Source organism: Alosa alosa, chromosome 24, assembly GCF_017589495.1.
Source record: "Alosa alosa isolate M-15738 ecotype Scorff River chromosome 24, AALO_Geno_1.1, whole genome shotgun sequence".
Taxonomy (NCBI): domain Eukaryota; kingdom Metazoa; phylum Chordata; class Actinopteri; order Clupeiformes; family Clupeidae; genus Alosa; species Alosa alosa.
Genome location: NC_063212.1, coordinates 1006472 through 1021471, shown reverse-complemented (window position 1 = coordinate 1021471; position 15000 = coordinate 1006472). Strand labels below are relative to the sequence as shown.

Here is a 15000-nt window from a genome sequence, read left to right as displayed (position 1 = left end):
TGCGTGCGTGTGTGTGTGTGTGTGTGTGTGTGTGTGTGCGTGCGTGGAGGCATTTGCTTAACAAATGCTGAAGGCAGATGTGACGTGAAGTGTCTGCACTAAAGCATTGTTTTGCCTGTGTCCCTCTGTAAGAAAGGCCAAGGCGAGCGTGAAATATCTCTCTTTCTGAGCATGTGTGTGTCACTTTTTCTGACTCTAGCTAAGGGGAAATTCTGCAAAGCCATACATGACATGTGCCCCCCCCACCAACAACACACACACACACACACACACACACACACACACACACACACACACACACACACACACACACACACACACACACACACACACACACACACACACCTTCCTTTAGAACTTCCTGTCCTTTCAACTTAAAGTAAAATGAGACCATCTCAGGTTTGAGGTTTTTGTGGCAGGTGTGTTTCAGAGTAAATTTGTGTGTGTGTATGTGTGTGTGTGTGTGTGTGTGTGTGTGTGTGTGTGTGTGTGTGTGTGTGTGTGTGTGTGTGTGTGTGTGTGTGTGCATGGGTGTGAAGAAGAGGCCTGCGTCACTCCTCCCACTCTCTTTCCTTCCGGTTCAAACATGACACTTAGTGCATCTTCAGTCTTCACAGAAACAGAGAAGACAGTGAGTGAACGCAGAATGTAGCACACCAAGCCAGCCCATCATGGCCCATCTCAGTGAGTAACTTTGTCAGTCTCTCTGTGTGTGTGTGTGTGTGTGTGTGTGTGTGTGTGTGTGTGTGTGTGTGTGTTGCCAACTAATGCAACTAACCATTTATAATCTGGATGGCAAATCAAATATCGACTAATCTCTTGTAGGCCCTCCAGGCATTCCACAAAACGTATGGTAGCATCATAACGTTATAGTTGATAGGTAGTCTGATATGTAGTTTAGTTATAGTTGATAGATAGTTAGGTAGTGATAGTCTTCATGCAATCATTGACTCGTTTAGCAAAATATCCTCAACAAAATCGTGGTCTCCACAATTACAATTCCGTCACCAAATGATTAGACATGAATGTTACCGTTTCAACAAGCTGAAGTGAAGAGGTAGTATTGGTATGGTGTTGTAACATTAAATGTCACATTAACAACTGATAGGGCGCTAAAAGGATCCTAACTTTGTGCAATGGGCTGTTGGCTTGTTACGTACAGAATGCATTAAGATAGGTTTAGTCTGTGGTTACATTTGCAAGTGATGATTTCGGACATGAGTAGAGCCCGAGCGATAAATCGGTGTGCCAATATTAGCAATTTGCTGATCTATCGGTATCGGTGTTTATAACGACCAATAATTATTTTTAAATGAAGTAAAGGAAAACTAAATACTGACACTTCATCTAAATGTATAGATACTCTTTTGATCCTGTGAGGGAAATGCAGTCTCTGCATTTATCCCATCCGTGAATTAGTGAAACACACAGCACACAGTGAACACACAGGGAGCTGAAGCACACGCTAACCCAGAGCAGTGAGCTGCTTTTTTCACATAGATCTGTTTTCAAAGTCACCGAGTACTGTTGGTACGAGAAAAAAAAGCTTGAGATGCTGCAGCCAACAGGCAGCTACAGTGCTACACTCATGTTCATGCCCCCAGAGATCTATGTGAACAATCGCCGGAATTCTCCTTTAAGGTTTAGGCTAGCCAGAAATGGGGGGTGTCCTTATTTTGGCCAATTTGTCCTCACTTGTCCATCTTTTTAGAGTCTGGAGCCTCCACTTCCCATTTAAAACCCAAATTATGACTATCAACTGGTCTTTGTAATGTATTTCTGCACGGATCCACTCACATGAAGTGGAAAACATAGGTGTCAGCTGGGTGGCAGTTGCAACACGGTTCGAGCCGTGCCACAGATGCAGATATGGTGAAGACGGTGTGGCTATGTAACCTGTTAACATGGGTGCCGAAATGAAAAGCAACACTCAACAGAGCCTTTCCGCAGAGACGCAACGCAGACAATATGTTCAAGCCTTAAGTCATATGAACATAGCCATTATCTTACATGCAATTTTCCATTCCAGTCACATAAAGTATCACACTGTTTAATACTGTTAACGGTGTGTACAAACCACAAACAATACCATCATAAAGCATAAAGTAAATATCTTGAAAGTTATCATGGCAATGGCAATGGCTTATCACAGATAAGAACATAGACCTGACACTATTACGGTATTCATAATAATTATTTCATAATTTATTTAAGAGCCTTTCGTAAGGATACCAGATAGTTAGGCCTATTTACAGTAAACACAATTTTTTTAAACACAGCTTTTCAATATGCTAAATATTAGAGTACATTATACTGGTCTTTAAAATCCCATATTGGTCTTTAAAATCCCATATCGGTCGTGCTCTAGACATGAGTGAAATGTTATTGTAGCATAACGATTTATGTCTTTATATTGGGAGGACATTTTGAGCATAGTTGAATATTTAGGGGGATGTCCCCCTCAAAGTATATTATGATTACAAAGTATATTATGCCCTGTGTGTACGTCCAAATGTATATCCAAATTAAAATCCTTTTCAGTTGTGACGTACACACTTATTCATGTTACCTCACAGCTGGGAAATATGTTGAGTGTCCATGTGTTGTTGTTGTGTGTGTGTTTGTGTGTTCTAGATCATTCTGTGCGGTCATTGTTCTGTTGTTGCTGTTGTGCAGTGCAGACTAGGTATGTACGCCACCACCCACAATCCATCACATTAAAAGGTCCAAATTGGACATGTCCACCTCTTGTATGGCATTCACTTCTCCAAATACACAAGACAATAATGTGTTAATCACATCTTTGCTTCGTTGTTCTCTCACCCCTCTCATACTGTCGTTTCATTGCCATTCATTGACATTACATCCATCTGATCTTTTCTTTCGATTACTCATAGATAGATAGATAGATAGATAGATAGATAGATAGATAGATAGGTACATACAGTACATACTGTACATACCACAACTATATACAATACACATAGATAGTGACAATACTGGATTCAGGATTGCTGTTTTTTTACCTTTTCTCATTGTCTTAATCTTTCTCTTTCTCTCACTTTCTCTCTATCTACTTACACCCTCATATGACTTCCTTTTCACCATGTCTTCACTTTCTCTCTTTCTCTCACCTAGTTCTCACCTGAGTGTAAACGAGGGCAGACGCTTCCACTCAGGACATGGCAACAGAGTCAGTATGGGTCTTAGTGTGTGTGTGTGTGTGGGTATTGGACATTTGTCAATGTGTAGCCTTCCAGTAAATATGTGCATTGTGTGTTTGTGTGTGTGCTATGTGTGTTTCCAAACAGTGTGCTTGTGCACATTTGTGTGTGCAAACGTATCACAGGTCTTGACCATAAACCGGTAGTCTGTGAGTGTTTTTTAGTGTATAGCCTTTGAATTCAAATGTGGTGTGGGTTTGTACGTGTTTCAAAATCATGTATTTGTGCACATCAGTTTGCATTGCTTTTGTCTGAATGGAATGTGTATGTTTCTGTGTTTGTGTGTGTTTTTCTGTGTGTGTGTGTCCTTCGGGGTATCTGCATGTCTTTCTGTGTGTGTGTGTGTGTGTGTGTGTGTGTGTGTCCTTTGATCAGAGCGAGCACTCCCGCCGCAAGCTGCCCCTGCCACCTCCTGAGGACGACAACAGTCCGAGGAAGAAGGTGCTGGCCATGTATGACTTTGTGGCCCGCGAGCCCACTGACCTGACGCTGCGGAAGGGAGAGGAGTACACCATCCTACACAAGCAGGACCAGCTGTGGTGGAGGGCAGAGGACAAATACGGGTGTGTGTGTGTGTGCGTGTGCGTGTGCGTGTGCGTGCGCGTGCATGTGTGTGTGTGTGTGTGCCTACATGCGCCTACATGCGCATGTTTGTCTGTGTATGTCTCTCTTTCTCTCTTTCTCTCTCTCTCTTTCGCTGTCTCTCTCTCTCTCTCACTGTGTCTCTTTGTGTGTGTGTGTGTATGTGTGTGTATGTGTGTGTGTGTGTGTGTGTGTTGTGTGTTTGTGTGTGTGTGTGTATGTGAATTAGAGTGAGCATGTGAGTATATGTATTTCGGTTTCTATGCGTATGAGTATGTGTGATGTTGTGTCTGTCTGTCTGTCTCTCTCTGTATATAATATTTGCAATGTCCTGTATATCTAATCATCTCTTATCTTGTCTTCTATCTTACAGCAATAAGGGTTTCATTCCCAGTAACTATGTGACAGAAAAGGACACAATTGAAGCTAATCTGTGAGTATCAGCCATATTCACTTTTCAGCTATATGTCTGTTATAAAGGCTTTTTAAATATACCTTCCTCCTCACCTTTCCTGGAGTACCTGGATTGCTTTCCTATTCATATCTGTTATATTCACTAGTCTCCACACCACCCGTCATACAATTGCAGTTCTCTAACTGGTTATATCAGTACACTAATCACTAACCTACTTTCTTTATTGTCAAGCCTGCTGCCTCCCAAATGAACCCTGAACCTGTTCTACAACAGATCTGATTTCTAGTAATTATACTTTTATGCTCAAATGTGTGTTGTGTGTGTGTCTAGATGGTACTGCAAAAACATTACAAGAGCCCAGGCGGAGCAACTACTACAGCAAGAGGTGCACATGCAGTTCTCCACACTCACAGTTGAAGCTACCGCAACATACATACACACCTGACTGAGAACATGCAACTACAGCTGTTCAGCTGTTTCTTTACCGCTCTCCTGTATATGTGCTGTATTGTTTTATTTACATAAAGTGTGTGTGTGTGTGTGTGTGTGTTATATTTATAGGGTAAAGAGGGGGGATTCATAGTGAGAGACTCCAGTCAGCCCGGAAATTACACGGTGTCAGTGTATACTAAAGCTGTCAGGTAAACACACACACACACACACACACACACACACACTCTAGCTTTCTTGCCTTTTAATTACCAGTCTTTCTATCTGCTTGCTCATGCAGTTCTTTACTCTTGTTGCCTTCATGCACCCCTCAATCCCTCTCTCTCTCTCTCTCTCTCTGCCTACAGGAAGGAGGGAGATGTGAAGCACTACCAGATAAGGCACTCTCCTGCGGGCCAGTTCTTCCTGGCTGAGAGACATGTTTTCAGTTCTATACCTGAGCTCATCCAGTACCACCAGTTCAACGCTGCAGGTGAACAAGCACACACACACACACACACACACACACACACACACAAACAAGCAAACAAGCATGCACACACACACACACACACACACAAACAAACATGCACACACACACACTCACACACACACACACACACAGACACAAACAAATGTGCGCACACACACAACCTGACACACATAAAGCCTCTGACTCTTGCCCTGTCTCCCTGATGTGACTGAATGGCAGGTCTGATTTCCAGGCTGCGCTACCCTGTGGGGGCGATGGGCCGCTGTGAGCCGGCCACCTCAGGCTTCAGCTCAGGTGAGTCCCATGGGCTAGTGGTTTCAGTTGACCTCTACACTGTAAACCCCAACAGGTTCAATGAACTCAAAATATTTGATGAAACTGATTACCTCAAAATATTTAGCTATGTTAAAAAATATTTTAAGTAATTTCTAATTAAAATTAGACTTTTTTAAATGCTCAAAATCTTTAAGGACAAGGATAAAATTAAAAAGAATAATGTGAGAAATAGATGTTTTAAGTTATTGTTACATTAGTCAGACAAGCTCTTAAGACTCCAAATATTTGAGAAAAAGAACAACATTAAAACAAATAATTTCAACAAACAAAATTTTTTAGTAATTACTACTCTAAACTAGAAGTTATTCACACTCATGTTTTTAGGAAGTTGATGAACTGAAACATAATAATTTGACAAATAAACATTTTAAGTAATCACTACTTAAATCGTTGATAAGTTCAATGAACCTGATCATTTTGAAACCATTGTTAAAACCAACAAAATTGACACTGGAAATGGAGTTGATGTTTTTAAGTTATCACTCCTAATAATATATTATTGTTATCACCATGACTCATTCAGTTTCTCAGACCTAAACATTGTCACTTCAGTCTCTTATATTTTTAAGTTGACTTCACTCTATTGAAACACATTTTTAGACTGTTTATGTTTAGGTAAAATCAAAAATATTTTATTTGTATGATTCAAATAAAAAACTACTCAATAGACCATTTCAATGCAGATTCCATTTATTTAAGAATTCCATTAGAATTCTAACAGAACAACATCCCCAGCAATGCGGTTAATACAGAAAATCAAAGAAATAACAACCTGTTACCACTTCAACAAAGGTAATAATACTCAAATAACAAAATAATAGGCCAACATAAATAAAAGCTAAAAGTTCCATTGCTTGCTTGAGTATTAACATGCTGGCAGTACCAACCATGAGATTTGGAGAACAGACTGCTTACTCATCCATCATCAGCAATTTATTTTTAAGGCTAAGCAGCAGTCTAGGAGGTAACCTCTTCAGGTCTTCCAAACCCATTATAATTTTTTGAATGAAATTAAATGTGTAGGACAATTGCTTTGGATAATCGAGATGAAGTGCATAAATTAAACCAAATAGCAAAATTAACGTCTCTGTCAACTCTGCTATATCACACACAACAATATCTCCGTCAAGAACTATAGAATGGATAGCAGGACCAAACTTCACAAGGGAGTCTGTATCACCCGAGACAGTGAGAATAGCTACAGCTGCATCCGAGAAGTCTGGCAGGTCAATTTCTTCTGCCTGAAGAACATGACAGTAATTAGTTAATAAGTAGAGTAGTCAATGGAAAACACTACATGTGTATTTAATATAATATGAAATACCAGTGAATGAAAAGTTCAGGTAAAATTCCCAAATATGACATTCTTGGTGAATTACTGCAGTATGATTTAATTGCTATTCTGGTGGCTAGGAAGATGGTTGTGGTTGTTGTCTTTTGCCTGCAAGCTAGTATCAGAGGGGGCTGAATAGAAATAGAGATATATAGAGAAGACAAAGTAAAAAAAGAAGAAAGAGTGAAAGAGGACACACAATTTAATCAAAAACTTACATTCCAGGTCTTAAAAAATCCATCTTCCCACAGGAAGATGGGAAGGGCCTGCAGAGTAATTTTCCTTCTGCTGTTGACATTGACATCTTCCTAGAAAGACAGGGATTGTGGGGTAATGGGAAGACAAATCAGCAGAATATTAATCCTATGCATATATTAAATAATACTATAGTACAGGTGACATATAAATACAAGATTCTATAGTACAGGTGACATTAAATACAAGATTCGCTTCCTGATATGCAACCTCCTGCTCTGTCTTTCTATGAAATCGTGAGAGATGAATGTTTAGTGCATTAATAGATTGGAATGAGCAAATGCATGAGTGGTGTATGCATGGTAATGGGCTGACCCTTGAAAACTGACTGTGATTTAACTAATAATGGCAAAGTAACTGAGCCTGTGTCTCGGAAGAGGCGTCACATGACCTGCATATAGCCAACACATTTTGAAAATGCCACATAAAATAAGTCTAAGGTGTCATCCCTTCTTTGATACAAAAGCATCACTCAACCCTAGCCTTTGTGTATCCCTGTGGAGAGATGCCAAGGGATAACATTAGGCTAGGCTATTCTCATTGGTAAATAAATGCTTACAAAATATCACTATAACTTATAATAATATACTGTAGGCTACACGTTGGCTACATTGTGACACTAGTAAATGGAGGACAAGTAAGTTATCACTTACCATGGTGTGATGGTGGTTCCTTGCACAGAACTGAAAACATGTCACACAGCCATCTGGTCCTGAGGGGGGAAAATATTATGAACAGTATTATTTCACTTTTTTGCACAAAAGTCAGTCAGACAGTCTCTTCTTCTCTATCTGTATAGGCAGGCCTATCAGAGTCAGATGTTGCCATTGACCATGCTTAGGCTATTGTCAGTTCGGAGCTACAACTTGGCTTCCTACCTACCTTCCTATGTTAACAAAACTGGAATTGACGTTAATATAAGACATATGCTATTGCTGCAGGGTTATTCTTCAACTATGGTACTCTTTGACCTGGTAATTTTCAGAAAAAAGTAACATCTTTCAGTAAAAAATCTTTTTGCATGGTTTAATTATCTACTCTTTCTAGAAACTTGCCCTAATAGTGGCTGTAAAGATTTCACTTGAATAATATATATTTTTGACATTTTATTCCAAAAGTCTAACTGTCATTTCCAGTATAAGTATATAAGTATATATACTCTTTTGATCCCGTGAGGGAAATTTGGTCTCATTTATCCCAATCCGTGAATTAGTGAAACACACTCAGTACACAGTGAATACACAGTGAGGTGAAGCACACACTAATCCTGATGCAGTGAGCTACCTGCTACAGCCACGCTTAGGGAGCAGTGAGGGGTTAGGTGCCTTGCTCAAGGGCACATCAGCCGTTCCTACTGGTCGGGGTTCGAACCAGCAATCCTCCGGTTACAAGTCCGAAGCCCTAACCAGTAGGCCACGACTGCCCAATCACACGTTTCCAAAACACAACAAAACGTGTTTTCAAGCAAAAATAGCATCTACTGTTCCAAATGTATTTTATTAAATATTACACATATCAGCCAAAATATTACATTTATTAATTTTCCAGAAATGCATGTTGTATTATTTTTACATGTTTAACTTAAAATATGTGTTGTGATGGAAATGACAAAGTGTGGTGGAGATGACTTAATGACATACATAGACAAATTTAAGATTTAAAAGCATTAAGATTTAAAACAAAAAAAATGCGTCCCTGCCATATGTTATGTAATTATGATGTTTTTTTTTCTACTAGATTCTTTAGTAGGCCTATTATGAAGCAAATCAACTGTGTTTTTAGGGCAATGTCATTTCCACCACATGTCACCATGTCATTTCCACCACCAAAATGATGTTTTCTAAACAAAGTTCGGGAGGAGCCCTTAGGGATGATTGACAGCAATTAACTCACCTGTCTTCCGTCGCCTCCTTATCCATACGTCACACGCTGCGGCGCTCGCAAAATTATCCCTCCTCCTCCCCCTACTCCTCCATTTCACTGATAGCCCAGTTATACATCCTCCTTACTGTATGTACACACTGCCGCCGACTTGAGCTTCCAAAGAGTCAGGAAGTCATTTATTTTCAATGGAAGCCAGCTTCTCTCAGCTGCCAGAAGCGTCAAATCCGTCGGCGTCGCGTTTTGGGCGTCTTGAGCGACTTGAGCGTCAAACAGAAAGTTGAAAGTAAGTCAACTTTATGGTAATGAGCTATGATGCGGTTCAGCATCCAACGACCAGCAACCAATCGAATAGAATAAAGTATTAAGATAGCATTATACGTTCCATCGTGTTCTGTCACGTCAGAGCGGCCAAAGCGTCCAAAGCTTCCCTGGACTTTTTTGACAAGCGTCCTTGACAAAGCGACCAGAGCTTCTTTGGAAGCTTAAGTCGGTGGCGGTCTGTACGTACAGTTACGGTACCGATCCACTTGCACGACACTTCATTTTGTCGTGCCGCATTCCACTCTAGTCCTATGGGTGACGTCAAGCAACTTTAACGCGCCTGCAAAGCATTCCGGGAAGACAGCGCTGCATTTGAAAATATGTCGCGTGTCAAAAAGCTGGGCGAAGCCCATCTTTATGCAAATTAATCCGTTGAACGCGAGGCGACTCTCCAATGAAAGGACGAGGTTGTAGGTCCTTTGTTCTACCACAACGGTGCCTGTGAAACTTTGGTTCCACTTACAAGACAAATAATGTTTTAACGATCTCTTCCACAACCACCTAGTAGTCCATAAAACAAACGAAACTAGGATTTGGATGAATATATTGACTGTTGGTGTTTCTGGTGAGGATTTGAGATTGCATTGAGTAGTTTAAATAAAACAAGATTTCCAAATGGCTTGTTTAGGCTATTAATGTGTTGTATACTGTTAAGTACATGCCTAAAATTGTGGTCCATTTGTGGAAAAACACTAAAGATACGTTAAAACGAACTGAGTATGAGCTGGTAACTGACATTTTAAACAAAACTTCCACACACGACTGAACGTGGGGAGGCGTCTATGCGACACGACATGAAGTGTCGTGCAAGTGGATCGGTACCGTTACACTAGGGGGTGCAAGCGGCCATCGCTCTATCGCGATCTCCGCTTCAGGCATTACATGACCACGGCCAGCTACCATGCCAAACACGCGCTTAGCTATGCTTAGCTACACTCAGTATAGCAATCATGCCGACGGGCGAACTAGTGAAAACAAAAAAGTAGTAAATATTTTTTAGTTTTTCTTATTTCTTCCAAGGACAAGAAAAGGATCATAGTTGAAGAATTACCCTGCAGTGTTACTTTGCATTACATCTAGCAGCTAATGCGAACCATATGGCTCATGGCAGCTAGGTAGACTACTAATAAAATGTTTAAAAGTGCGCTGCCTGTTTGTGCGTGTCATGTGTTTGATTTCCAACTTATGAAACGTTGCTTTGTCTAACCTGCGCGGCCAAAGTAGGCCACACCAGAAACGATTAATAAAGGATCTTTGGTAATGCTAAACTATACTGTTTGTCTGTCCAGTTTCCACTAAAGTAGTGCAATAGCTGGCTGGCTGGCTGGGTGACAGCTCAGACAACAAACAGTTAACTCGCTAAAACATGCAGCTAGCCCGCAAAAGGTCTCTCTTACATAGCCTACACTTTAGCTGAGGTCTGCCCGCTGGAAGACGGTACACAAATAAATAAACAAAGTACACCTACATTAAGGCGCGTTCTTACCTTTGTGTAGAGGCTATAAGGGCTGAGCTACACCAGGCGCGTAACTGAAGCGTTCCGTTCCCGTTGCGTCTGCTGCAACAATTAGCTTCCATTATAATCAATGGAAGTAGCTACACCAGACGTGACAGTGGGGCGTACGTTCGAAAAAAATAGACCATTCATCTAAAATGGATTTTACGCGTCGCGAACGGAACGCTTAAGTTACGCGCCTGGTGTAGCTCATACCTAAGGCTTGCAGTCTGATGATGATTGATGGATCATCTCACTGATTGCTTGCAGCTTGTCTGCCTACATCCGGGGTGCGCAGCAGTCCTTGCAAACAATTAGTCTTAGGCCTACAATGTCAAAGTGTATCAATTTACAACTGCCACAATCTATCGTAGACTAGTTAATTCACCATTCATTGGGATTTCCGATTTTTTTTATTGGTTTACAGTTTTTCTCGATCGTTTTGATACCTGTGTCAACTGTGACATCACGTTCTCAAAACAGTTAACACCTGTGTCTGAACAAAAGCACTCTGGACAAAATGACACATTTTTGCAAAAGGCTGTTACTCTCTCAAAACACTTAAAACATGCAGCAAAAGCAAATCTTGCCTTCAAACACTACAACTTGTTGCCAATTCAAAAACAGTCTTTAATCAATCATTACACACTTGACAACAAAATGCAAAATCTAGTTCTCAAAATGAGCATTTTTGCTATGTCTGTTCCATTACTTTCTCATTTTTCTGGTATCAGAAAAAAACTGTGAAAAGACAAAATGTACTGAATAAAACAATAATTTATTCATTCCTCCCAAGATGTAACTGTCATTGACATAAGACATACAGCAAAACACTACTGTAAATGTCCTTGAACTACAACTTTCATCGAAATAAACCTACCGTAAAAACCTTTTGTACGGTTTTCTCCACCAAATAGGCAATACAATACTTTGTCAAATGTGCATTAGATCCAAACTTGCAAATAGCAACACAGAACAAAGGAGTTTCACACAGGTGTATCAGAGATTCAGACTTATGCATGGAATCTATACCAACTGTGAAAAGATGTTTTCCTTTTGTTTAGCATGGGAAAACCAATAGAGTTTAGGGCTTTTGAATGACACCTGTGTTAACTGATTTGCAAAAGGGTGTGAGAAATGTGTGAACCCAATGAAAATGTGTGAACACATTCGCAAGAGATGAATTCTGCTGTGCAAAGAATGTAGTCATGAAGATCAAGTGGGTTCCAGTTCACTTAAGCAGGTAAAAGCAATCGAGAAAAACTGTAATGTTGGTTTGTGTAGGTTATTAGGTTATTTGCCATGTTGATATGAACCTAACCAATGAAGTTGCACGTCTTTATTACATCAGACGTAATTTCAATCCACTCTTGAGCTAATCTTGTCAAAATAATCAATAACTGGGAAACTAGTTGAGTGAACTTAAAACTTTTGTGGTGCCTGAGCAATATGGCAGCTTTGAGTACAGCTCTGCAATTTTATTGAGTTAGAACACTGTTGGGGAATACAGTGTAGCCTAAGATAACACTGCCCCAACTGGGCAGGGGAGTTCTGTCTTTGCCTGCTATATATATAAAATATCTTGCCTCTAGAAAAGAGAAAGGTAGAAAGAAACTACCACACACACACGAACATGCTGTGGACAGAAGATCCAAGATCCACTGTACAGTTTTTTTTCAGTTGCTAACAAGCATTTGTCCAACCAGTTGTCACATTTTCAAAACTCTAAATACAATTAGCACAGCATCGGTCTTTTGTGGCCATACCATTCACACATTTCATGTCGTTTTCACACGATATGCAGTCAGTGAACACATTTCCACAATGCTAACATTTTCTTAACAAACAAGCTATACCTCCCAACAAAATTATGGATTGTTTTTGCAGTATTTACGAATGTTAACACACAACATCCCACAATAGCAAAGACAATATTCCAAACCTTAGATACAGTATAAAAACCTCTGCTTCTGCAATGATATCAGTTAAAAAACAAACAATTGAATAATTGACACACAACTGATTTATGTTGGGTAAATTGGGCCAACCACAGCTGATTCCAGTCTGGCTTAGACTCAGTGGCAGGGGTTAGTTTTTCTATTACATTGACACTTATACAGTAAAAGGAGGACTTTGAGGTAGAAACAGAAAAAGAAAAAGACAAACACTGTAATGTCTGGACAAGGAAGAGGAAGAGCAAGGGGCCCAGGGAGAAGAGCAGGCCCAGTGAGAGGTGCAGTGAGAGGTGCAGGAGCAGTGAGAGATGCAGGAGCAGTGAGAGGAGCAGGGTCAGGGAGAAGAGCAGGCCCAAAGAGAGGGCAAGGTAGAGGTGTAAGAATGCGTGGTGGTGGCATTCCAAAGGCTGCAAGAACAGGTATCAGTAATGAAATTCGTGCCACTATCATTGACCATGTAATCGATGCGATGTTGATGAAAACATGTGGCCTAACCCTGAAGATCGCAGAGATTAGATACAGTAATTTTGTGCTTTTTTTTTAGTTCCCCCCTTTTTTATCTGGCTTTTTTGCTGTTGTTTTTTTGTTAAGAATGCTCTTGTGTGTTTCATGGATATTTTGTTCACTGTAAGCAATACTGTAAAACCTTTTCTGTTCTATCATACTGTAAACAGTATTTCTACTGTACCTCCTGTAGTAAACAGTATAAAGGAAAAAAAACTGATTTGCTTTTTACTGGAATGCTTTTGAACGTGAACATAACATGTAGACATACAGTTCACAACAGAGAAATTTAGTGTAAAAATGGCATGCAAATACCTGTAAAACTGAAACATAAAAGTCTGCAGTTTTTGTAATGTCAACAATAGCCAGTATTTTGAAACCTGGTGTACTTTGATTGACTGCATGTACCTTGTGAAGTGAAAACAAGTGTTATTCTTTGACAGAATAATTTCATTTTGAGTCAGATTTCCAGTGTTTTGGTAAAGTTAGTGTGTGCAGAGAAAGATGTGTTAGTAATATATTTAACAAAATGTGTTTTTGAGAAGAAAATTATCCATTTGGCCCATTGTGTTTTGTAGGTGCGAGTCTGTGTTAAGAGTTTAGAAAAAGTATCTGAAGTATGGGTAAGCGCTTGTTAGCGATTGAAAAAAACTGTAATGTACTTTAACATGCCCCCAAATGGCCAGCTGTGGCCATACTCATAACTCGAGTCATAACTGCCCGGACAGCCACACCTCATATACTTTTTCACGGTCTTACACAATAAACAAGTTTCAGCATAGAACGTGTTACTTTTTTCTGATAACAAACACAAAGTTGTATCCCTATGTCTTCTCAGAATCCTAAGATCTGTTTAGAGATTTTCAAAGGTCTTTCTGAAGCGTGTCTTGTTCCAGGGTGGACAGACCAGTGTAGCGGTGAGCTGGTGCTTCACTTGTGCTGCAGTGTGGTTCTTGGTTAAGCCATACTGGGCTGTTGAGGCTCCTTTCTCAGTTTGAGCTGAGGTTGTGGTGAGGCTGGATTAATACATTTAGGGTTAATCAGTTGGTTTTGTTGTTTTGGTTCTTCTTTTAGTAATATATCTGTACATGTATATGTAGGGGCGTCAAAAAGACAAAAAGGAGTATATCATCAAACAGCAATTTAATACTTGTACAGAAAAATGACAGTGACCATGACAATGATGGCCCCCTCATGGTCTCATTCCAACCAATCAAACCTGTTCCCTAATATGAGTCTGACACCCCTTACCCTGCCAAGTAGGAATAAGGTTGTTCTAAGTTCATGATGGATATGGTCTGTGATAAAGTTCTTTGGATGCTGTGTTGGGATAAAGTGAGGATGAGGATGTTGTACTAAGCTGTCTTGTGGTTGTGTGGAAGGTGTAAGAATGCTGTTCTGAGTATTCATTACAATTCTTCTTAGGTTTCTGGTAGTTTGTAATGAACTTGGCATTGATGTTATTGTGATGATTTTTATAATGTTTTTAAATGACACTGAAGTAGTTCAAAAGTTGGTTTGTGGCTGTGTTGCAGTGTCCTCCTAATGATGTTGTTGTAACATTCTAAAATGGCACTGAGATTGATCTAAAGTTGTTTCTAAGGTTGTGTTGACGTTGTTCTCCAGATGCTGGTAGGTTGTAATGGTTGTGCTTGTGGCTGTAGATAAGTGGGAGATTAACCCGGCGGAGCTGACCTTCATGAAGGAGCTGGGCAGTGGGCAGTGCAGGTGGTGCGACTGGGCAAGTGGAGAGCGCAGCACAAAGTGGCCATCA

General features: G+C 40.2%; 1 protein-coding gene across 1 annotated transcript in view; it reads left to right on the top strand.

The window, feature by feature from the left end:
• The first annotated feature begins 643 nt into the window (after window positions 1-643).
• The window catches only part of txk (TXK tyrosine kinase), a 20223-nt gene continuing 5866 nt past the window's right edge, over window positions 644-15000 (top strand). Inside the window, 11 exon segments of the mRNA XM_048235910.1 lie at window positions 644-684; window positions 2635-2686; window positions 3139-3193; window positions 3600-3787; window positions 4180-4239; window positions 4552-4606; window positions 4783-4862; window positions 5019-5143; window positions 5363-5437; window positions 14891-14947; window positions 14950-15000. The exon segment at window positions 14950-15000 is cut by the window's right edge and continues 61 nt beyond it. Of these exon segments, the coding sequence (XP_048091867.1) occupies window positions 672-684; window positions 2635-2686; window positions 3139-3193; window positions 3600-3787; window positions 4180-4239; window positions 4552-4606; window positions 4783-4862; window positions 5019-5143; window positions 5363-5437; window positions 14891-14947; window positions 14950-15000 (811 nt within the window). The 5' untranslated portion in view covers window positions 644-671.